Source organism: Eupeodes corollae, chromosome 3 (genome assembly GCF_945859685.1).
Source record: "Eupeodes corollae chromosome 3, idEupCoro1.1, whole genome shotgun sequence".
NCBI classification, from domain to species: domain Eukaryota; kingdom Metazoa; phylum Arthropoda; class Insecta; order Diptera; family Syrphidae; genus Eupeodes; species Eupeodes corollae.
Genome location: NC_079149.1, coordinates 39,194,108 through 39,220,803, shown reverse-complemented (window position 1 = coordinate 39,220,803; position 26,696 = coordinate 39,194,108). Strand labels below are relative to the sequence as shown.

General features: G+C 31.2%; 1 protein-coding gene and 1 long non-coding RNA gene across 3 annotated transcripts in view; one reads left to right on the top strand and one right to left on the bottom strand.

The window, feature by feature from the left end:
* Positions 1-26,696, top strand: part of LOC129952467 (integrin alpha-PS3) — a 32,458-nt gene that overhangs the window by 3,520 nt on the left and 2,242 nt on the right. Inside the window, exons 1-7 of one of the 2 annotated variants that reach the window (XM_056065058.1) lie at positions 17,131-17,468; positions 23,972-24,339; positions 24,410-24,541; positions 24,604-24,860; positions 24,929-25,259; positions 25,323-25,901; positions 26,556-26,685. In XM_056065058.1, coding sequence (XP_055921033.1) covers positions 17,272-17,468; positions 23,972-24,339; positions 24,410-24,541; positions 24,604-24,860; positions 24,929-25,259; positions 25,323-25,901; positions 26,556-26,685 — 1,994 coding nt within the window. In that variant the 5' untranslated portion in view covers positions 17,131-17,271. Of the gene's footprint in view, positions 1-17,130; positions 17,469-23,971; positions 24,340-24,409; positions 24,542-24,603; positions 24,861-24,928; positions 25,260-25,322; positions 25,902-26,555; positions 26,686-26,696 lie in introns of those variants that run through there. The other variant, XM_056065059.1, reaches the window with a different exon arrangement.
* On the bottom strand, positions 3,822-17,181 carry LOC129952475 (uncharacterized). Its single transcript, XR_008782318.1, has 2 exons — positions 16,775-17,181; positions 3,822-4,033 (listed from the first exon to the last, which is right to left on the bottom strand). It is a non-coding gene; the product is annotated as an uncharacterized LOC129952475 (long non-coding RNA).

The following is a 26,696-nucleotide window of genomic DNA, read 5'->3' as shown; positions in this document are numbered from 1 at the left end:
AAAAATAGTCCAAATGAATTGCACATTTGTTAGGAAATAATTTGACAACTCTGGGCAGAATTCGAACGAGGCTACTTAGTGAAATTTTCTGTCTCACATGTAGACCAGAAGTGATGTCCACTAGCTTACCCAATCTTAAAAAAAAAAACTTTGTACTCAAACTAGCTGGTGTAGTGGATTTCATTTCGGTCAAAACTTGTTTTCAGAATAAGCATTACACTTATTTTGGAAATAGTGTTTCATTACTTCCCATTGTAAGTTAATCAAGCGTTTTACTCATTTCGTACCCGGATCTGAGATACTGACTTCCTGTCAAGTTTTCGAGCGGGAAACAGTTGGAAGTGTCAAAGTGTCAAAATAACCTTTTAATTTAAAAGAAACCGATAGATGACTCTCCTTTTATATTTCTTAAAATGTTCACAGTGTATTAAGACTTTGTGTGGCTTCTCCGAAATATGCAACTAATTTTCAAAACGAAACGTTTTTCCGTACTGTTTGAAACATGTCATACTAACATAAATATTTTTTAGTAAGGATGATGAAAATTTTGTATAATAATTCACCAGGAATGTTCTCTTGTCATTTCTGAAAGGGAAATTCCTTTAATTTATTTGTACATGTCAAACTCAAGTGTCCAAATTGAATATTTTAATGTTTTTTATTTCATAAAAATAATGATTGTATTTTTAGTTTGCAATTCAAAACTTTTGTAACACATTGTTTTTTTTTTTTTAGTTACGTGTAGAGTTATAAGTGCTTAGAACAGTCATACCGGTAGTCACGTTAATTGATCTTGAACTGTCTCTTTCAAAGATTTGATTAATGTAGGTTGTTGTCAGCCGTTCAGATTTTCTAAGAAAAATGTAGATGCTCGTAATTATTAACAAGAATAATCCCTCAAAGCATTGCTTCCATAATATACGAGTTATATTTTTAAAAAAGCAACATTTTCGTTTATTTTCAAAGTAATTTGTTAAAAGTAAATTTATTTTATCTTTGACATTTTATCTCAAAATAAAAACTAACAAGGAAATATTTCCTTTTGTACATAATTAAATATGAAACTTAAATTACGGATCTTAATGCAGAACTCATACTCTTTTTTTGTTTTATTTAAGATTTTATTGAATTTTCTTACTTGTGGGTTTTGCATCTAAATTGGTTTTGGTGAGATTTTAAAAAGCTGCCAAAAAAGATCGTGTTGTAAATAAAATTCTTGATACAAAATGTCAAATCAAAAATCATCAAATATCGAACGGATTAAAAATCAATATATGTGATTGTATAAAGTGGAAACATTGTGATCCTTAATTGATTGAGCTCATGATGTTTTCATAAAGTTTATTTATAAAAGTTAATTTAAATGTCTCATAGTTATATTCAAATCAAATAGTGCTAAAAATTCCATATAACCATAAATACTCATACCTAAATTGTTAATTCTTGTCGTTGTTTAGGGTCGAATAATTATAATCAAAACAATCTTTTGGAACACCCATTAAACTTCAAGCATTGATCGTAGACAAACCATCACCTTTTGTCATCGAAATTCAATTAAAATTAAAATTAAAAGAATACTTATTTATTTTATTAACAAAATATCTACCGGAAAATATGCCTTATGCATAAATGCTTAAATCGATTCGATCCTCTTCTTTGTAGACAAAGTGATCGTTAATTAAGTGATAAGCAGCATTAAATGACAGTTGGAGCACGAACAAAGTGCTATATCTATTCTATAGCTTTTAGGTATGTTTTGATAGATAGTGATAGTGCTAATAATATGCGTTTGCGTTCCATCACCTATCAACACTGATGGCAATAACATTTAATAAAAATTATTTTAATATTCAAAAGACACGTTCAATTTGAATTGAATGAGCATGACATTTTTTGATTTTATTTTATTTATAGGCGCTGTCAGTCATTTATAATGCGTCAGGCAGTTAAATAGCATTTCTGCAATTAATGAGTTCTTCTTTTTTTAAATTATGGTGTATATTGTTTATTTTTATTTGTATTGATTTTTGTCGCGGAAGGCAGACACATTTCTGGAGTACATAGACTTTGAAGTGTGAAATAGAGAGATGAACGGCTTTAGGGATATTCTTATACAAAGGTGTTATCTTTTATGAAAACACAATTGAAAATTTGTAGTTCCTGCCTAATTTAGTAAAGCGACTTTTGTTTCGTTTTCTTTTTTATCAATTTTAGACCTTTTATACACTTAAGGCTTTCATAATATTAACTGAGAAGAAGAGCAGAGATTTTCAATGGGCAGGTTCAGACGACATAAGAGACTTGAATGTAAGGCAAGTTTCTAGCACATGATCGGCCAGCTGTCAAAAAATTGCCTACCAATTAAGGCAACTTTATTGGAGAGTTGACTGGAAAGTTAGTCAAGAAAAATTTCCCTAACTATCAAGTCAAGTCTACTTATGTCAAAATAACAATTGATCATGTTTTGTCATTCAACCGAAAGATGAACTTTATTACTGCTTTCTGTAAAAAGCTTTATTGTAAATAAGTAATATTTCTTTATGTGATAGACTTGTATCTATAGACAATAATGATTTTGGTAGTTTTTGTACTATGAACTTGAAGTAGAGGTTTGTGTTCTGAAGAAATGTATGACACTTAAAAAAACTAACTAGTTGCCTTCGTCAAAATTTACGTTCAAAGAATGAAGTTGACTGCAAATGAAGCCCCTTATGTTGTCTGTACCTGCCCAATAAGAGAAGAGAGAGACATTTCACAAGAAAAAACTACGCCATTTCTAAAAGTAGAACGAAACACGCTTCAATAACAAATGGAAGTTGTTACAATTCTTGCGGTCTTTTCGTTTTATGAAGAGGTCAAATCATTTGATACCTAAATCTTGTGTTTTTATACCTTTAAATATTTTAATTTGGTCCACTTGAAAGATAAGTTATATTCCAATACTCCACAATCGATAAAGGACCTTTAAGACGTAATTTTTGAAATTATCGAGGAAAACAGCAGCAAATGTAGAAATTGATCATTTACAGTTTCCAAAAAAGGATGTGATGTTGAAACAGTAACCGTGGTGTCCATTTGGCTGATATCGTTTTTTACTGGTAACGACATAATAACTTTTATACAATAAAATAAATATCCATTGATTTTTCTCTATAAAGCACTAGTTTTCTCATTGTCAAAATGAAATCTCGTACTGTAAAAGAATGCTGGGTAACGCTTTTATTTTTCCGAACAAGTACAAAATTAAGCTTAGAACAAAGTTTCTCCAAGTAGGAAAGATATTTTAAAATTAATTTTGTTAATTTTGAAGCTAATGACTGTACTTTATTTAATCGTTGATAATTAATTCGCGTTGTTGAACAATTCACAATCTTTTGTTTTTCTCATGAATATTTCCTCTTTAAAGTATGAAATTATAAAATTCTTCAAGTAGATACCATTGAATCAAGTAGCCATTTGGATTTAGGTCAAATATTCATTTACTGCTTGAGGTGACTAAGTACATCTTTTAATACCGATGTATTTATGTCTCCATAAGATCTCAGGAAAAAAATAAGGAAGCCCCAAAAACAAAAATAAAGTAGTTAAGTGAAGCCACTTCTGTTCTTTCTAAATTTGGTCAATAAAACACGCTTGTATATTAAATTAATAGGTTCTTTTTTAAGATTAATTTTTCACGAATTTATCAAAAAACCTCCATCTCCGTTGTCATATACTCGTATAAGATGACAAATAAGTGTACGATCTGCAGAAATAAAATACACCCACTTAAAGTTTTCTCCAATCCATTATCCGTTTGCGTGCATTCTTTTTGGTCTTCCTTATTTATTTTTTTTCGTTAGTTTGTTTTGTTTTATTTACTTTAACAAAAATGATAAGTTGACATAAAAATACCAGAACCAGTTACTGATGTTGTTTCCTTTATGTTGTTAAACTTTTTCGTTAAAGGTCATTGATATTTACACGATCGTATCTTTCTTTGTGGGCAATCGCAATACTGAATCGTGATGGTCATTGACGTCAACAGAACTTTCTGAAAATTAAATAAAAAAGTATTAATGGAAAAGTTACGGAGCATTTAAAAAGAAGTTTTTAAACATTGCTTTTATTTGTATAGTATTTGGATTTGCAGAAAAGAGCAATTATGTTGCTTCAAGAAAAGTAAAGTGTAAATAAAAAAGTTATGGTCTATCTTAAACTACGCTTATTCTCCACAATCTTTAAAAAATTTGTAATCTCTGTTTATATCTTTCCACTTCCTATTTGAAGTTGAAATAATCGATCCGATGTGTGACATATTTTGGCGTTTTAATGTCAGTATAATACAAAGTCATGATTCGGTTTTTCGTAAATACAATGCATGGTACGAATTTCAAAAACTAAGAAAAGGTTTTGAAAAACACATACTAGAATAATTCACGAACCAAAAATTATACAATAATATGTTTTTTTCGAAAAATTACGTTTTTTTATTCATGTATTTAATAAAAATATTATTAATAAATAAAAAATGAAAAACAAAAACATTAACAATTGATAAAAATTGATTTTCAATTCGAATATATTAAAAGCAGGAAAAAAATTGACTTCAAACTTATTATATATATTAAATTAAGTTTGTCGATTCTGCAAAGAATTTAGGTATAACTTTTACAAAAACACTTTCTTGGAATGACCATATCAGATTGACTATAGAAAAAGTTTACGGAAGACTGCGTATGCTGTGGACTAACTATAAAGTTACTCCATTAAAAACAAGGTTAGTGTTAGCAAAAACACTACTTATCCCAATTATGCTATATGGCTGCGAACTTTTTTACAATTGTGATTATGAGCACAAACGTAAGCTTAATGTTGCTTACAATAGCATAGCAAGATATGTTTATGGGTTAAAAAGATATGACCATATTTCTCAGTTTTCTAAATCAATATACGGCCTAACACTTGAAAACATTGTGATACATTCACAGCAGCCACCGTACCTTTATGATAGGATCCATCAAACGCGTTCTGTCAGATCTTTTAATCTTGTGCCAACACGTTACCTTTTCCTAGTTTTAGAGCGATAATTTTTTATAAATGCGGTACGTCTGTGGAACTCTCTTCCCCGATCTATTGGGATGATTGGCTGTACTGTCCTTTTCAGGATAAAACTCAAAGATTACTTGGAGACTTTTTAACTTTTTTTCTTTTAACTTTCTTTTTTTTCTATAGCTATTCTAAAATTGAAATAACATTTTATTAAAAAACTCGTTTTAAATAATAATTAAAAAATGAATTTAATATTGTAAGTTGCATTTGCTGCATCTCTTTTTTCTAAATTGTTTAAATTTTCAACATACTTTAATACATCAAATTATAATAATTAAAGTTTATAATGTTTTAAAAGATAATGTATCTTATTGTATAAGACTATACGAATAAATAAATAAATTTAAATTGAAATTAAAATATCAATGTTATTTTGTAAGGTACAGGGTGTTTTACGGGAATAGATGGGTTTTTCTTGACCTAGGCTGCAGTCGAATGTGCTTTAACGTGTTGTTAAAAACAATAATTTGGTAGTTAAAGTACAGCGTGCATTCAGGGACCACCCCGCCCCGTACGTACTGTAACAACTCCCGAAATACGAAAAGGGTAAGAGCTGCTGTTCTACAAAGTACAAGACGTTCGGTATGAAAACAAGCTCAGGCCTTACAAATTAATCGTTGTTACCTCCCACGCATCGTCAATCGTGCGTTGAACTTCCATTCTTATAAGTTGACAATTGTTCAACAGTTGACACCCACTGATAATCACTAACTTTCAGAATTTGCGTTAGAGATGGTCTCGTTATTTGAATGACGATATGGTGAAGCGCATTTTCACCTCGACGGTGAAATAAGCACAATTCCATTAGTATGCTGCGTAAAACCCTTAAAGCCTCTACTACCGACCATTGTTGCTTTTTTTGTGTACAGTTTCAAAACAAAATTATTGATTTGTTCTTACTGTTTTGAAGAGCAAGGATCCACGGTGACAACATTGATAGTTACTTTGACATGCTTAGTAAAAAAATTAAATCAGGTGGCGCAATAGTTCGTTCAAAATTACTCTTGGAGGATTTGTCAATTCCTCGCAAGAGGCAGTACCCTTAAAAAAACTTTAGATGACACAGGTAGATATTGAACCCAAGACCTTTGGCATGACTAAGTAACATGACACATGTACCACATGCTTAATAACTTTTTAAAATCAGATTTGCGTAGAAGAAGACGAACTATGAACAGGTCAAATTTCTGGGGATCTTCACTATAAACCTCGTATGCAAGATGTTTCCCAGCTGCCTCATTTAATTGTTTTGAAAAGTTGTCGAAAACTATTAAAAAATATATCAACCATTTTGAAAATAAATTATTGTTAAGAAGACAATGAACATGACTATTTTCATTTCATTTTGCAAACTCATGGAGTTAACGCTTTGATTCATCTCAATTTCAAAAATGTCTCAGTTAACGCGTTGATTCATCTCAATTTCAAAAATGTCTCATTTTATAGAGGTTTTTTTATTCATCGACAATGCCATCTTTCAATGGAACTTGAAAGCTTATAGCAAAACAGAAAAAGTTAAAAATTGTGACAGAGTAATGACACAAAAAATTAACTTTTATATTGGAAATTATTTTTCGCAAAAAGAAAGTTTTCGATTAACGAAAAGTACCATCGCATTTGTGTTTATAAATGAACTACAATTCAATAGCCAAAGGAATATGTGTTAAATCCCTTGCAACAAAGTTTATGAAGATACACTTTATGAGGCTGAAATGGAGCTCAATATAACGGTGTTGCATCTATGCACGGAATAGCAAAGCAACAGCCGGCAGAGTCATTGTCATTGATGAATTGCTCCCTAACACCTTGGCTTAGCACAAAATTGTTAAGACATAGATTCGCAATTTTTTTCTCAAGGAGGATTTCCATGATAAGTAACGATTCTCAAATTTTGATCAATGCATATTTGATATTAATAAACAGAATCTTAGATTTACTTTGCAACTTTTTAAAATACGAATTAACTGCAATGTTGTATTTAAAATTGGTGAAACACTTTTACTTTACAAATAAAGTCTGAAAAATTAAGAGTCTTCCCACTTTGAATATTTTGTGAAACATTTTGCACTTAACTATGCACGATATAATTTGTTTGCAAAGTGAAAAGTAATTTTTGAAACCAGACCAAGATCATCTATTTATTTATTAAAGTCCTTAACGTCTTCAACAGATTTAAATTTCTTTCAAAGATGTTTAAATAACATAAAGAAAACATCATTTGAGACTTTCAAATATTTCCAATAAAATGTTTAAGTATGGCTTGAATCGTAATAAAATTGAACACAAAGTGTTATACCACATTGGAAATTGAAAAAAGGCTTATCTTAGAATCCACATCTTTGGTCCACCCTCAATTCAAAAATTGTTCAGCATTCCTTTTTTTTATAGAAACTTTTAAAAACCAAACAAAAAAGTCTCTGCATCCGAAAACCAATTTAGAACATTTGATGCGGCCGGCAATAGTTTGTCCACCGATTCCATTTTTGTTTGTCAACCCTTAGTTGGAAAATTATTCAACTTTTTATTTTTATAGCAACTTACAAAGAAAATTGTATCGTTTATAACTCTGCTTGTGTTACTAAAATAACAATTCATCTCAACCTGATCACCGACACTTTAAGTTTGTATGTAAAATGAAGATTATTCAATTATTTCCTAGTTAAAATAATAAATCAATTTCAATTGAATATTTTAAAAATACATACATACATACATAGGTAAAAACGTATGAATATATTTACTTATAATATTTTTGACATAAACTCGCAGACATATAGAACAAATCAATGCCATAGAAATGACAGAACAAAAAGTTAAAAAAGAATTTTTGTCTTCAATTAGAGAGAATCAGTCAATTTTATTTCTAAATGACATCATGTTGTGTCTTGAGATAGAAACTGATGCCTTGAGCATCAGACAATGTCTTCATCTCTTGAGTTAGTTATTTTATAGGTATGTTTATATCTATATATAAATATATTCTCATATTCAATTAGATACAATTTGTATAGTTTTAGGTATTCCATTAAGTAAATTTATGTTTTGATTTACACATTCATAGGTTCTTTTCTTTTGGCAACTTTTAAAATAGTGATACTCTTGTCTTAAATAGGTTCTTGATTCACATCTAATACTGCAAAATGAAATTACCCTTAAAATAACAATAATGTTGTAATTATTTGGGATTAAATCGTAGGAACAAAAAGCATTAAATATTACTTTGCATATTGTTTAAAATAAATCAGGATTATCTTGGTGTCATTTTCTCTAAGAAAAATGACATTTAATGAAAGAAAATCTAATTGTCATTAATTTTAGGAATTTTATTTTCTGATTATCAATTCATATCATTTCAAGTATAATGACTCAATCATCTAAAGCGGTTCTAATTTACATTTTACATTGATTTATATTTACATAATTAACGTATATATGCAGATATAGTTAGTGAAGATGTAGGAAGGGCAATAGGTGATTGACGGTGACGACGACGCACGGGGCTCAAAATGACTAATAGTAATAGGAAATAAAGTATCATTGGTTTTTCACGTATAAAATTGTGAGTCAAAGCATTTGTGTTGCAATCATTAAGAACATCGTCAGAAAAGTGAATCAAGTTGACTGTGTCTGTTAAGTCCGATAATGACCTTGGGCAACACAACTGTCATCATGTACGTATAAATAATTGCATTAAATTCTTGTTTGTTTTGTTTGTAAATACACAAAACAATAATCATATATTTCCTCGTATCTTTGGTTAGCTTTCAAGTATAAAGATACAATCAAACTGGATAAAAATATCTATAGACAGACACTTCATATAAAATCCAAATATGGAGGTTTTTGTTTACTTTTGTTTTGGTTGTTTGTAAAGACCGACGACGGACTGGTCAGTGGTCATTATTGGAACTTGAAAATAATCTGTTCATCAATTAAAGTATCTTATTGTTTTGTCATGACAATTTGTATGCATAGTTCGGAATCTGGTGTTGCAATTGATTCTGTTGTTATTAGAACCTTTTTTAGCGAAATGTCAATGGGTTTTGTGTCAAGAACAACAAAAGACACTCATTTAAAATAAATTTTATTGATGATCAAATAAAATTTATAAATAATTGAGACTCTTTACAACTTCGCAAATTTTTCCTTCCAATGAGCGCAATTGTCGATTAAGGAAATTCGAAAAGTATTAAATCAATAGTTGCTGCTAGATTTGGCACGATTTTAAATCTTTTTGTGGAAAAAAACTGTGAATTGAATCTTTTATGAAATGTTAACTGGAATCATTTGTTTAAGAACTTTTTAACTTTTTTATGAGACCACACCATTGAGCCTAAAAAACTTAAAAATTGAAGGAAACAAGGCCTAGGATTAAATATAATAAAACAAAAGCTGATAATGACTTGGTAATATACAATGAGGTAAGAAATATGTTTATTGACTATTCAGATATTCTTTGCAATGACTTTATTTTAAATACTGAAACCGACAGAAAAACAACCCAAAAAACTTTTACGGCTATGTTAACAGTAAGATAAATACTGACGTGTATCCAACTGCATGTTTTTCAACAACGAACTTAGTCATGACTCTAAAAAATTTCAAATATGTTTGCAAATTTTTTTAAAGATGTTTTCGAAATAGCGAACTCCTGTCAAACGCCTGAATTAATTGCCCTCTCCAAAAATGTCCCTCATTTGAATTCAATAAGTCTTTGGATCTCTAAAGATGAAATTGTTCGCAAAGCTTCCGAACTTTACGTTTGTTATATATTGCATTAGTCTAGATGGTGTACCTTCTTATATTTTGAAAAAATGCGCATCCTATTTATCCTATCCTCTTCATATTCTTTTTAATAAATCGCTCAAATCTTCAATTTTTCCTGTAATTTGGAAGAGTTCATATATAAGACCGATACATACAAAGCGTAGTCAAAATGAAATAAGAAATTATCGTCCAATTGCAAAACTGTCCGTCATCCCCAAGTTATTTGAGTCCATTATTTGTAAAGCCATATCGTTTAATTGTAAGTTTTTAATTTGTGTCAGTCAACATGGTTTTGTTCAAAATAAGTTAACAGCTATACTAACCTCTTTCATTTCAGTTCTTTTTGTTTAGATTCGTTTGAAAAACGGAAATAAGTTGACTGTGTCTTCACAGACTTCAGTAAGGCCTTTGATAAATTGTGTCATAAAACATTAGCTTACAATCTTAAATCCCAAGGCTTTAAATATAAATTTGTTAGTTGGGTTTCTTCGTACTTATTTAATAGATCATAAAGCGTAGGTTTTAGGAATGAGCGGTCATCATATTGTTATACCAACTCTGGCGTACCACAAGGTAGCCACTTAGGACCTTTACTATTTATTTTGTATGTTAACGACATAACTTCTATTATAATATATTATCCTGTTTACTCCTACAGGATGAACTAAATAGTTTTCACGAGTGGTGTTTTATAAATAAGCTTTTAATAAACACAGACAAATTTAAATCAATGACTTTTACACGTAAACAAAATGTTTTGACTTTCAATTATCGATTGACTAAACTCTATACTTTTTCTGACCTAGGCATAAGTCTTGAATCAAAATTAACTTTTACAAATCATTATGACTATATTATTAAAAAAGCAAATAAGACACTCGGATTTATAAAACCGTTTTCACATGATTTTCGCGATCCTTATATTCTTAAACTTCTTTATATAACATTTGTAAGACCAATATTGGAATATGGATTCATAATATGGGCTCCCCTTTAATCAGTCCATATAAACGGAATAGAAGGAGTACAAAGAAGATTCATGTGTTTCTGCCTCCGTTACTTCCCATGGTCCAATAGGCTCGAACTTCCACCCTACAATCATAGGCTTACTCTCATAAATCTTCCATCGCTTTCTAAACACAGAGAGAACATTCAGCTATGCTTTATTATAAAATTAATGGTTCAGTCATATCACCATCAATTTTGGAACAATTACACTTTATTTATTGCCGTTCAAGTATTAGAAGACAAGTTCCTTTACATCCTATATCAAGCAGATCAAACTATGGTAAAAACAGTCTCCTCAACCAAATGATTTCAGTTTAAAACAACTATTACTTTTTGGTATATTCCGTAAGTGATGATTTTAAAAGTAAAACATTTAAAGTACATTTTTTCAATACTTTAGTTTAGCTTTTTTTTGTAAATTGCTTAAAGCATTGTAAATCTATAAATCAAAGAATAAATGTAATATTAGTCTTTAGTTCTAACGTTAGTTTGTTTAACGAATTCAATAAATAAATAAAAGATGATCAATTCGAAACATATTTTTTTTAATCTCTTCACTTCACATAGGAAGTTTGTAATCGCACTGATTCGTCAAATTGGAATTTTCAAATTTCTAGACGTTTCAATGTCCCAAGGATCTAAATAAAAGGTTTTTAGAGACAAGTCGGGAATTGCGTGCGAGTACGTCCGTACTGGTAAAAACTAGTTTTCGACTCAAGTATCTTAAAAATAATTAAAGATATTGACTTTGAACTTTTTTGTACACAACAAATATCGACAGATGTGGATCATCGCATCCCAGTCTCTTTTTCTTTTCTTATATGAAAACCAATAGTTTTTTTTTTTAACTTAATCAAATATTAACACCAATTAGATAAATAAGGTTCAAATTTAATACCTTAATTTCAAATCGAAACTATTAATCCAGATGTCAAGAACTTTATTCTTCCATGCATACAACTATTCTTGAGGCAATGTCATTCTTTGTTCATAATAGTTGACGAGTTTACCAAAATCTTGGTTAGCATTTACACTAGTGATCTGATAGCAAGTCTGACTCAGGCAGTAGCGTACGCCAACGACCTAATTGGTACAGAACAAAATTTGAGGTTAACAAGACAAGGTGACTTCGACAAGATTCAGCAATATTGCGAAGACTGGAAGTTGAAAATCAACTTTCAAAAATGCGAAACTATTCTGTGCAGGACTCCGCTGCATGAAGCCTCAAGGGATATGAGAAAGAAGTGGAAAAACCTAGTGATCTTTGGACCAAATCTACAGCCACTGGCGAATAAAAGTGTAGTAAAGTACTTGGTATCTGGTTGGATCAGTACATGTATTTCGACAGACATATGAGTGCTGCTCTGGCCAGAGCTAGAGAAGACTTTGCAATGACAAAACGGATGTTTTTTAGCAGCCGTCTTAAAGCAGATTTTGGTTAGTTTTAAGTAGCTTAAGTATTATAATGGGTTTCGTTATTTTTATTTACTTTTAAGTTTTATATAAAATAAAAAAATACTGATAAACATACTAAGTTTTTTTTTAATCTTCTTGGTTTTAGATTAAGTTACTGTTATTTAGTATTTAAATTGTTGTTATTATAGGACCAGGAAGTTATTTTTTAAGTCTTTGAAATTTACGCTAGTTTTTTAACAATTTATGTCTTTAAGATATTTTTAAGATTTCGATGAAGAAACAAAATTGTTGACGAGTTGACAAATACCATTTCTAAGATTTTTTGATTTATAAAAATTACTTATTTAAAATTTTAAAAGTTAAAAGCATAATATATAATTTAATAGAAGTCGATAAATTTATTGGTTTGTGAGATATTTGGGTCAACCGTTTTTGTCTTTGCCCTTTTTGCATACCTTAATGTTATTACCTGTCAGACAAAGTTTCTTTGAAGTCGAAATACGGCTGACAAAAAGGAGAACATTTTCAGTTTGACGGTTCGCATTGATTACAGTAACTTCTAACGCGAAGTGAAAAAAAAAATTTGTATTCTCTGTACATCGTGCTTTTAAAAAATGTATTTACATAAATCTAATAAAATCTACAACTGATCTAAAGTAAAATTATTAGTTGCTCTGAAATGTAGTTCAATTAATTATTTTGCTAAATTATACCACACTTTCTGGTTTTAAAATAAATTGTGTATAATTTTAAAAGATAAACTATCTATCATAAGAATTTATCAACGATACCTCCAGGGCTATTATATGTACATATTTGATCAAGCTCAATGAAAATTTTAAATGCAGGTACAGATTATTTCTTATTATTCAATACTAATTGGAAAAGTAATGATCATTTGTATGGTATATTATGGAATGCAATTTTGTCGGTTTACGAGAAGAATAAATTATTATTAGCTGTTCTTTGTTTGGCTTATATTCTGAAATATAAAAGTAAATAGTGTTACCCAAGAATTAAAAACAAATTATAGGTTAACTGTTTTTGGTTCATATTTAAAAACGAAGTTTTTAAAAAGTATGAATTTTTAATCAAGTTAGGAAGTACAGACGAGTTATCAAGTCATTCTTCTATTCATATTTTCGAAGTCTTATGCTCTCAAAATAAATAATAGTAGAAAACAAAACTTTCAATCAACATACACTTCAATTATTTAACGAGAATATTTTCCCATATATGTTGTCTTTGTCGTTGCACCAGCATCAATCAATCAATCAGTCATCACGAGTCTTATTTTGTTCTCAAGATAGTAAGTAAATAGGTTCAAGTCCATCATGTAGAATATAAAATATAAAGAGTTTATATTCATTACGTAAAAAGCATTCATATCTATCACAAAAATTATTTTAATTTCTATGGTAAAAACACTAATACAATGTTTTAAAAGTTTTTATGGCTAGTCAATGTTATTATTCTGTTTTGAAATAAGTACCTTGTTATTACATTCAACAAAAACCTCCAAAGAAGCAATTTAAGTTTACTTTTGTAATTAATTCGTATAATTACGTTTTCCAAACGTAATAACTCCTTAAAATTAATATTAAACTTTGGCACACTCAGTCGTATACGCAACTTATAAATAATAAAGAAGCTACACTTCCAAGAATCAAAGTTATCACATCTTGCATAAATTTAATTCATTTACCTTTCAAAAAATCATACAAAAGATGATAAAATCGTTATCAACTGTGCGATTCCATATTTCATATATTTACATACAATGTATGTACAACTGAGAATTTCTTAAGATTGAAAACTAGCCTCTTACTTAACATCTCAAATGTATGTACGAATCTTAACCAATCAAAGTTTTTCTTAGCTTATTAGATATAAATGGTGCCAGGCACATTTTCCCACGGTTTTCTCTAATAAGCTATAAAAATAATATCTATTGGCGCCAACTTTATAAGAACATACCCATTTCTATAACAATGTGTTTAAATGTTCAACATATTTAATTTCAGCTTACAGCAAAAGTAATGACTAACAAAAATAATAATTATTCTATTCTATTCTGTTCTAAGTTTTTTTTTTTTAATTCAAACACTTCACAACGTGTGTTTTTTTAACGAGGTATAGAACTTTCAGTTTATAAAACTCCTATTATAAGTATTATTTTTAATTTTATTATTACTAAACTGGTGCGTATTTTCTCAGCTATCAAGTGATTCATTTTCAATTTGGTATAGCTTCCAAATTATATGAATTTTCACCAAAACAACAAAAATATTGTTGTCGTTTCCAATTTTCATAACCGAATTTTATTTAACGATGAAGCTTACTTAAGTTGAAAGCCAATAAAAAAACTCTCATATTTGGATTGATGATAGTGATCATGTGTATTTTTCCACATAGTTACATCCACAAAAACGGACGTTTTAGTGTGCTTTTTATGCATTTTTTAAGAACGAAGCTTGCAAGAACTTTAGAGTCAATTATGGAACCATGATTTCTGACTTTTTCGTGCAGGAGCTGTTGTTTTAACAAGACGCCTCCTCTGGATATTGCTTAAAAGCTGAATGGTTCTAAGTTTGAGAAGTTGAATGTTTGAAATATTGATCGTTTGTTAGTGGAACTAAATTTCGTTTAAACCAGCAAAACAACCAAACTTTTCAAATTATAACTAATTCTGCTTGTCAAACTTTCAACTATTCCTCTATTTAACTTTTAAAATAAGTTTTTTATTAAAAGTTGGAAAAATTAAATAATTGTAAAGCCGCAAGGCTGAATAGTCGACTTTGGCGACATCCAAAATTAGTTTAAAACTTTCAACCATTCAAAAAAGTTGAATTACTGGAAAATTAAAAGGTTCAATAGAAAAAGAGTTCAAAACTTGAAAAGTTGTCTATTTTTTTCTTCTAACGTTCAACTTTCCGAGTTTAGAAAAATCATTTGAATTCTTTCAGCAATCATTCGACTTTTCAAACTGTTGGATTTGAAGCTTGAAAAGTAGAGTTGAAAGTTAAATAGTCGAAAGCTTGAACAATCGGGTTTGTTGCTGAAAGCTTCTTCAAACTATCAACTTTACAAGTATTCATTTGAATATATACATATGTATGAGAACTTTAATAACAAAGTAAACTTTTTAAAAAGTAAACCATTCGACTTTAACTTTTCAAACTTCCAACCTTTCGTCTAAATAATGATTTTGATTCTTCAACAGTCGAAAAAAAGTTTGTACCTACTATTTTACTTCTCAAACTTTCAACTTTTCGACTTCAAAGTTTGAAGTTGAAAGTTTAAAAATTCTAATGATTAAAAGTTTGAAAAGTTGAATAGTCAAACTTTTAACTTTGCAACTTTGTTGAATAGTTGAATTTTAACTTGGTCAAACGAAAGTCTTTAAACTTTTCAACAATTCTCGACTATCCGAACTTTCGAATCATTGACCTTCAACTAATTGACTTATAAACCATTCGAATATTGGGTTGAATGGTCGCAAGATTGAAAAGTCAAAAGTTCGGATGGTTGAAAAGCCAATTGTTTGAATGTTTCAAAAGTTTAATGGTAGAAAAGTTGAAAAGTTTAAAGATAGTTGAATTTTTAAACTTTGCACTTTACAAGCATTCATTTATTCAAGTTTTCAAACCTATAACCCAACATTAGAATGATCAAAAGTTTAGAAAGTTGATTAGTCAAAAGTTCAAAAAGGTTGAATATTTGAAAAATCGAAAGTTTGAAAACTGTTGGTTGTTTGGGTCAAACCATTTTTTCAACTCCTACAAATTTGAACAGTTTTAAACTTACAACTTAAAACTTTTCAAACTTTTATGCTATTTGACTTCGACTTCGACTTTTCAAATTTTTGATTATTCAAACTGTCGAATAGTTAAAAGTTAGAAAAGTTGAACAATCTAATGATGAATGCGACCGTTTTTCATAGTTCGTTGACAGATGAGATAATAACAATGACACGGAATGATTCTGATTATTTCTTTTAGTTAAGATCAAGTAAATACCAAACCATACCAAATTATCAATTTTTGATAAATATTCCGCAATACAAACCAGCCTAGAAACCGAATCATCCGAATACCTTGTCCTTCTCTTCACGCAATGTGACCAACCAAAGAAGCTATAACACAATCCCCAAACCATACAATATTTATATGAATCATAACTCCAAGTCCATTGTTTATTTCTCTCTTGTGCTGGATATATATATATTTTTTTTTCACTGTTAAAATGAGTTTACACCTTTTCAACATTATAACATCATCTGCCTTACGGAACTTCCGTACTGCTGACAGGTTTTCATAATGGGCAGTTAAATATCATATTATTCGTGTCACATAATTTCAAAATCACAAACACACGACACTAACTTACGATGTCAAAGTGATTAATGTGATGTTTCCAATGTAAAGTAAAACAACAAACAAACGAACATCACAAGAAGCCTATGAAAATCGAAAGTTACCCATCAACTTACCTTTTAACTAATGATTCTACTTCGACAACTATTATTTACTTATTACCGTACTATCATCGTGATAGTGACTCACGATCAAAAGTAATCGACAGCAACAACACCACCTTACGGATCGCTATTAAATCGAAACACATACGATATAAGTTAGAAGAACAAGTTTAAGATACTTTTCTATAGGTAGATACTCCTACCCGTACTCTTTTAAAATATAGAATTTTGTTAATTTTTCTCTTCAATAAACATTAACAGCCAACCATACAGACAGGAACAAGTGAACAGAAAAAAGTTAACTGGTTGTCGGTCGTGGGTTGTCAGAGACCAGGCCGTATTCTACACACTTCAGTTGGTTATTCTACACCTGAGAAGTGAGACGTTCTACAGAGGTGTACTATCGCAGTCGGTCAGGAAATTCTGTATTAGTTTAGAACAAACAAAAGTGTAAAAAGATCGGTATATTTTGCGTGTTCGTTAGCGAAACAGCAAAAACACTAGAAATTATGTCTAATCACCGGAACCCGGTCATAATCGTGGCCTTAATTATCGTAATAATTGTATCCAATTTTTCGGACACAGTTTTCGGTTACAATTTATCACCGAAACCCAATAAGGTCATTCGAGAACCAAAACAATCCACGGCTATTCCCAAAGTTGAGTCATCATACTTTGGATTTACTCTAAGCTTAAGACCGTCTGGGTAAGTTCAAGTTGTCGCAAAAAGCACCATATATATCTCCAACAACAACAACAAAGCAAAAATTAACATTTATTAATAAACTTTATAAAACAGTGTCTACATAAATATTCTTCGAAGTTATTATGAGTATTTGTGTTGTTTTTTGAAATTGTAGTAAATTTAGTCGATGAAGTCATAATGGTGTTTTTCATTCTCATTATTAACATTATTAAGTGTCGCTCTCGCTATCAGTGAAGTTGAAATATATATTTTCATAAAAGATATAGATATGCATTAGATATCCGAAGTTCTGTGTATTTTGTTCTCGTTAATTTTGTTTGATTCAATTTTTAAAGCGATAAAAAAAAAGTGTTTTGCTTGTTTAAAATGTGAATTTCAATATGATAAGATTGGATTTAAAATAACTTTGATATAAGTACGTACGAAAATAAAGTGTTAAACGAAGAATTGGAACACACAAAACAAAAATGAATGAAGTCACACTACTGTGTGACTGTGAAAATCGGAGAATTGTTTGCTTTGATAAATTTTTGAACTTGATCGATAACACACCCTTTTTGATGAATCGTTTTGGTTTATTCCCGGTAACTGCAGCAATTTTTTACAATATTTTAAATAAACTTCTAAAGTTGAAAAAATTGTTATCATATTTAAAATGAACCACAAATTGATAAAAATCCGATGCATCTTGTCCCTTTAAAGTTTAACCCTTATGTTAAACGAGAGTTGTGTAACGATATCAAGAGATCAATTGTCCAAAGCTAGAAACCATGTTTTTCAACTAAGCATAAATATTGTGCTCACAAAGGTTTCATTGTGATTTTAGCAACATTTTTTAATGATTCACCAATTTGCATGATTTTTTAGAGGAAATTAAAATGTGTGTAATAGCGTATGAAGTACAGAGTCTTTCATTAAGGGGTTCGCACGTTTAAATTAAATTACAGCAAATTGTATGAATGCGAAATATAGCGTCGGTTATACGGACACTTTTTTTTCTCATCAACGTCTATGTTCATGTTTCCATAACTAAATATGCCTAAATTTGACTTTCGAAAACTTAAGGTCTGGCTATATAGTCTCGTGTGAACTAAAGCCTCACCCAACAAACTTCTCTATTTAGCGAGATGTTTCCAGTTTAGCACTCAAAGTTGGGCGAGGTCACTTTTCACGCGGTCTTCCTCTACAGTGCTGTCCTGTGGTCATGGATTCGAAGACTTTTCATGCCGAAGCATTGTTTTCCATACACTCTACGTGACCCTTCTATTACAGTCGTTCGACTTTTATCTTTCTGTCTAAATATACGTCTTTGTACATCTCGTCGTTTTATCTTCTCATCCGCTCACCTTCTATGGATACAGGACCAAAGATCACGCTTTCATAGGTTTTGGTCATAATCCATGCTTCTGCATTGAATATCAGGACAGGTATATTAAGGGTGTTATATAGCAACCGGGCTTCAATATTCAATTGCTTTTTTAGCCCAAAAAAAACAGCAGCAAGAGTAATTTTTCGTTTGATCTCAACCCAGGTGTTGATTTCTGCGTTTATAGCGGAAGCTAGGTAGACAAAGTTCTTAATTACCATACCTCTGCACTATTCTTTCAAGGACGAAGTTAAAGAAATCACATGACAGCGCATCACCTTGCCTAAAGCTTTTTTGACATCAAAAGGTTTGTTTAAGTTGTTTCTAACCTTTATGAAGCAGCGCAAATTCTCTATGGTCGTCCTGCAGAAGCAGACACATTTGGTAGAAATTCTACACAGTTGCTCTACACAGTGCGTCTCTGTAGATGCTGTCATATGCGGTCTAAAAATCAATGAAAAGATTTAGGTCTTCGATTTGATGTTCTTAGGGTATTTCCATGATCTGTTGTAATGTGAATATTTGATAGACAGTGGACTTAATTGACCTAAAGCCACGTTGTTGACGATGAGCCTTAGGCTACGTTCAAACGGCGACTATTCGATTCGATCTTTTCAAGTATGCGGTTTGATCGAATACAAGACGGCGTTTCACACGAGAAATATTCGATGCGATTTTTTCACGTACGGGTTTTGAGGCGTGGCAGGGGACACACTACTGTCGGCAGTCAACCGACCATCGTCATTATGGATCCACGTATTAATAATTCGAAAATCGAAAACCCGACGTAATAAACGTAATGAACGAAATCGATGAAATTTTGTTCGTGTGAACGACACAATATAAAGATAAGCGCTACTAATCATGTATACGATAAAAATACATTCGAGACTTATCGGATCGTAGTGACAAGTTTTTAACGGTATACTGAAAAAAATATTCCACGAATACGGGATTTTCCCGCATGGGCTCCGTGTGAACGTACAAATATAACACGCGCTGCCACTGCTCTATTCGATAAAATCCCGTATACGAGAAAAATATGGTCACCTGAACGTAGCCTTAGACGTTCCCATATTACGGCAGATAAGATTTTGTGTGCGTTACTTAGTGCAGTTTAGACGGAATCCTTTTTTCCAACCATATTTTACAGATAAGTTGTTGCATCCTTTTTACCATCTGCTCCAGGAACTGAGTTATCCGACAAAAAACCCTCCCTTATTTTTAGACGTTTAAATTTAAAGCTATTTTTAGATAAAATAGTATTCCCAGTATAGATAGATAGAGGTCTTCGTGCCGTTTTTAGTAATCATAATAATGGCCTGGCACGGTGAACATCGTCGTAGAGTAATATATCCGTAATGGTGGTTCTGCGAGCATTTCGCATTTGATTTCAATTTGGACGACATGATCCTGTTCCGGATAGAAAAACAATTCAAGTTTGGTTATCAAACTTTAGACCAACGAGTTCTGCTTTTAAAAAAAAAATGGTCTGGCCGACCTTTAACCGCAACAATGCCGGATAATGTGGCACGTGTAATTGCGTCTATCCAGCAATCTCCGAAGCGTTCAGCGCAGCCGCCTTTGGATTGTCTGATAGGAGTGTAAGACGAATTTTGCACGCACATCTTTGTATGCATCCCTACAAAATGATGATCGCACAAAAATTAAGTGAGAGAAATTTTGAAAATCGCAGAGCTGTTTGTGAGACATTCTCCAAAACATTGTTTTGATTTCGTCTGACGAGGCCCATTTCCATTTATCGGGTATTGTAAATAAACAATATTTCCGATACTGGGCAACAGAAAACCCTTCGCCAACGACCACAGCACTGATTTGACAGTTTGGTGTGCTGTTGCTGCATTTGGTGTGTTAGGTGTGTTAGGTCCGCATTATATGGAAAACTTCCGGGAAAGGCTTCGTAAATGTATTAATAGAGGACATTATTTAACGGATCTTTTTGCCGGACTCTGTACATTAGCTTAGATATGACAATTTTTATTTCATCTAAGTCGGAATTTGACTTACAAGTTGACATTGATAACCACCGTGATTGGTGGCTTATATAGCTCTCGCAATTGACGTTGAATGAACAACATCGTTCTCAAAGAAATATGAATCGATGATGTTGCGCTGATGACAGCTTAAAATCTACACCTGTTTATTTATCAAGAATGGACTTCATCGCTAAAAATGTAATGTAAAAATATAAGGTTCAGTTTTTAATTTCTCCAAATCCAATGTCTGCCATGTTTTTTTTTCCTTCAGCTCAGTTAAATACTGCACAGGTTATGTACATTAAATATTTTTTAAGTTGTGGGTATTCCTATCACTAAATGTTCCCAAATTTATCATCACATTGTTAAAAACATACTCGTTGGGGTAAAATAATTGTATCATTTGTATAGACGTTTGACCCCTACACCCGTCAATTTTAATTAAGAAAAACTAAATTTATAATTGAGAGATAATTCGGAAATCCCTATTGGGAACCTTTTTACCTTTAAAGGTTAAAAATAAAACAGAATGCCTTTAAAATATTACGAACAAAAAGAAAAAATGTTCCTATAACCATTTTTATAAAAAAGTGATTAGACAAATTTAACAAGAATTAAATTAAACAATAGGACAGTTTTTTTTAATGTATTATTTTTCGACTTTATTGATTTGTATACAAAATAAATTAATAATTTTTTTAATATCATGTCATTTTCAATTTAAAAGTTATTAGATATTTTCAATCCAGCAGTTCATTTAATTTCCTATATTTTATATCCATCATAATTTTATCCTAGACTTACTCAAAGAATTTTCCAATCCATTGTGAAACTTTCATTCTTATGGTAACTCTAGTAAAATAAGCCAAAAAAAAGGACTCAATCTCGGAAAGAACTATTTTAAGCTGAAAAGTTGGTTATACCTTCATTTTGGTGTTTTAAACATAGTATACAAAATTCTCACCAAAAGTCACGAAAGTGGCCTATTCGTGATTATATCCGTTTCTATAGGTCAAAAGGTCTTAACACCTTTAATTTATACAATTGTCAAGTATATCTCAATCAAGTATGTCTTGATCCGTTTTTTTTTCATACGCTTAACCTTTTTAGAGATAGAGGGCAAACAGAGTGCAACGCAACGTTTAGAAGAAAAAGAAGGTTTAAACGAATTTTCGGGTTACGATCTCTTATTCCCAAGTATAACCCTTATTCTGCTGGACTATCGTGATCTAATATCTTAAGCTTTTGTGGATGTATCACGAAAAAAAGTGATATTAAATTGATATTAAAAAAAAAACTCAGTGATCACTTATATTTCTAATTGTACGAGTATGACTGAAACATCGACCACAAAAAATAATTCAAATACAAATCCAATTATAAAATTAATTAACCCAGTAATAAACTTTTCGAGCTCTCTTATTGCTTCCGTGTCATAAAAATGAGTATTGTTAAAGAAATATACAAAAATTATTATATTATTATTATACTGATTTTAAAGACATTACTTTTAAAGGAATGACTGTTAGGTGATATCAACGATTGTTATAAATGACATATTATGACAAATATTTATTTTGATGCTTGTATCTTGAAGCTTTGAAAAACGCTCAAAGCAGAAGCTGTCATTAAAATCGCGCATTTTGCATTAAGGGACGCCCACAATAGTGAAGCGCAAACAAACTTAAAGATGATGATTGTTTTGAACGAATCCATTAAAATGTCAAAAATTTGCAAAGCTTCCTTCAAAAGTTTTCAATTTGATCTCTCAACTATCCATATAAACCATACAAATGTCAAAGATCTGCGCAGCACGAAGTCAAAAGTAAAAGTTCACTTCAACTTCGCATTGTAGCACTGTATGTTGGTTTCGTGCTTTTCAACTTTGACAGTACCACACTCTTCAGCTTCATTATTGTGTTCAGCCAATTAAATTGGCCGCTGGTTAGGACTTCACCTTAAATCACCCATAATTATTAGGCGATGGTCACTTATTTTGATATCTAATAATTGCATTTCCTTCCACTTGTTATTAGATCGAGATAAAATGATATAATGTCAAAGGAGTTTAATTTCAAAATTCCGTATGGACCATTGTTTTATATAACCCTTAACTGACAGCTGTCAAATTGTATAGTTGTATAGGGTTACCAGCACTTTACTACAGAAATGATGACGAATCGTTGTTTTATATAACACTTAACTGACAGCTGTCAAAGTATTTATTTGTTTAGGGTTACCAACGCTTTAGTACAGAAATGATGACGAATTCAAGACTTTCTTGGGTTTATTGATCTGTTTTTTTGAAACAACCATTATCTAATTTTTAAGTAAATAAAACTGCATTTTACAAAGAAAAGTAGTGACGATTACAATCACATGAAATATTTGCAAAACCATTTGCAGTATTCTCATAATCTAAAGCTAAACATTACAATTTCCCTTAACAAGTATTTGTTATCTGATTATGTATACAATATATTTGCATTACAAAGGCTCTGACTGTAATATTCCTATATTTACCTTCTATGTACAAAAAAACTCTTTCCGATTTCTTGATGATGTCGTGCAATAGTGTCATTTTGAGTCACCTTTTTCTTAATCAAACAAAACCAACCAAGCAAACGCAACCCCTTTCAGGTGAAAACTTTGATTGACAAATAGAAGAATATAACAACTTTGATGGTAAAAATGTTAGCCAACGAAAGTATGAAATGTTTTCGTGACTTATAAGAAACATTACGACTAGACAAGTCACAATAAAACTAAAACGATTATTCTTTGGCTAGACTTAAATTAAATTATGCATGCAATGTACGCTAAAAGCAAATAAGGGATTTCTTCCAATGAAATATCCTTTTTTCCTCTGCCAATAAGTATGATGTGTCAGACGGCTTGATAAATTTAACTGTCACGTATTAAACGTCACAATAACAAAACCAAATTTATGTTTAGAACAAGGTTTACACGTAAGACACGTTACTTGAACCGCTAGACATTTGGAATAGGGAGAAGTCTTAAGAAACAAAAGAGAAGGAGTTAAAGTGACCATTACAACTGTGTCACTAAACATTAAAGACTTACAATTATTTCCAATGAACTTTATATATTTATGTTTTGTTTCTTTATTTTTATTTCAGTGTTATTGTTGGTGCTCCACGTGCTCAATCGACACTCGAATCACAGCGACGAATTAACGAAACTGGCGCCATTTATAAATGTACCATTGCAACTGGTACATGTGCGCCATTTATTTTCGACGATACAGGCAATATAAATGACGAAAATAGTGCCTACACTTATGACTCCGAGAAAAAAGACCACCAATGGTTGGGTGCTTCTATGGACGGTGGCCCCAGAGACACAGACAAGCTGGTAGTTTGTGCTCCAAGACTTATAGCTAATTTGGCAAGTGATTATCTTATGCATGGTATTTGCTATTGGACACCAGACACACTCAGTGACAATCCACTGAGGGTCAAAGAAATTTCACCTCTTCGATTGCAATGTAAGTCAGATTTTTCATCCATTTAAAGACGTTTGAAACACTTAAGATTTCCTCGTTTAACTTTATTTAGCTAACCAGGTTAAGGAAAAATATGGAACGAGATATTTCTATCATATGTTCGGTGAGCAAGGTTTGAGTGTTCATGTGACGAGTAATAATGAAGAGATTATTATTGGAGCTCCCGGCATCCACACTTGGAGGGGTAAGCATTACTCATCATCATTCATATCAAGATTTCTAAATTCTAATCATAACTGGCTTTAGGTTCTGTCATTCGTTATCATCCCAAATCCGAAGACGATAATATCGGAATGAGTCGAAGGGACCTAGAAAAACATCGAATTCCCCGTCAAACTCAAGAAATCAAATATACCACAGAGGTGCCCAATCCTGATCTTTGGAAACAGGACAGCGATTCATATTTCGGCTACTCTGTTGGTTCGGGATATTTTGACAGTACTTTACCGAATAAAATTTATTATGTTGCCTCAGCTCCTCAAGCCAATCATCAGTCTGGAGAGGTATAAACAAATTTTTTGACACATGTCAAAATAGTTTTTTTCAACAGTGTTTTTAATTTTTGGTCTAGGTGTACATTTTTGACATAATCAAGACTCCAAGTGGAGAATACTTTTCGATCAAAAAGTTCTACACATTCCGTGGCTCACAATTCGGAGAGTATTTTGGCTATGCTGTATTGGCTGAAGATTTAAATGGCGATGGATTGACTGATCTCATAGTTACTGCCCCACAATACAGTTCAGATGACATTGTTGAACAAGGAGCAATTTATGTCTTCATCAACAAGGGAAGGTTTGTTTTCGAACTTCAGAAAGTTATCAAATCTCCAGTCGAAGGAATTGGCCGGTTTGGTTCGTCAATTTCAAAACTCGGTGATATCAATCGTGATGGATTCAATGGTGAGAGTTTTTGATCTTTATTTTCTCTGATGTAATTTCTAACTAATACTTTTTTTCATATAGACATTGCTGTTGGAGCTCCATTTGCTGGGAATGGAACTGTCTTCATCTATCTAGGCAGCGCCAAGGGTCTTCGTGAGATCAGCAGTCAACAATTGAGTCCAGGTCCAATCACCACAACTTGGTCCTCAAAGCCAATGTTTGGACATGGTCTATCCAAGGGTTCCGATATCGATAATAATGGCTTCAATGACTTAGCTATTGGTGCTCCAAATGCTGAATCGGTGTTTGTCTATCGTTCGTATCCGGTTGTCAAAATTCATGCAACCATTAATTCACTGAGTCGTGAAATCAAACCTGATCAGACAAAATTCCAAATTAAAATATGCTACCGACTTTCAACAACATCACAAAAAATCCAAAGTCAAGATATTGCCATACGAGTTAGTGTCGATCCTCAAGTTAAACGGGTAACGCTATTACAAACTAATTCAGCTGAATTGGCTTTTAATGCAGCAGTTGGAACAGAAAATCAATGCCGTTTGCTTGATGCAAATGTTAGATTTAATACAGCTGATATATTTAAGCCGATTGAATTAGAAATGCATTATGATCTCATTAATGGAGTTCCAGATTCCGAAGGTACGTAAATTACAATTCTAAGAATTTCTTAAAAATGAGAGTGTAGAACATATAATTATAAAACGTTAATAAAGGGGCTTAATAAAGAAGCTAATTACTCTTAAAATTGCTATGAATTCGATAAAACCAAGATACCGATTAGTTAATTTTGGGAGTCCTACTCATGCTTGAATAGATAATAACCACGGAACAAAAATATCATTCGTTTAATTTGTAATAATAAATAAATCCAAGGATTTTTGAAACGATACCAACAAATTAGAAGTCTTGAAATTGTTAAATTACTAAATAATTTAAAAAATACTTAAACTAGAAACTTTGGAAAGAATGTTAAGAGCGGTTGCGGCCTCTGTCCTTTTACATAAAATCTAAATCGCTGATATTAAAAAAAGAGGTGGTCCTAGAAGTTTCTATTGTGGCACTCTTAATAAAAACATTATTAACAACCTATCTAACATCCTTCCGCGTTGAATAGGAATTTGATCAACAGTAGAATAAATTGATACGATTATTTTCAAGTTTTGAACTTTTGAAAAATATTATTTTGTTAAACATTTTCAAACACTAACTTAGTTAAAATCTCTTATGTAATTGAATTGGCTGTAATTATTAAACGACTTTAAATTGTAATATCTGTTTCATTGGATTTTATAGAATTTTGTGATAGATGCGCTGCAGTTGATCCAGCTGAGCCAAAAGTAAATATTGAGAAAATCATATTTAGCACAGGATGTAAGACTGATATTTGCACAGCTGATTTAAAAGTCACAAGCTCTGGATTAAGGTGAGTTTAAT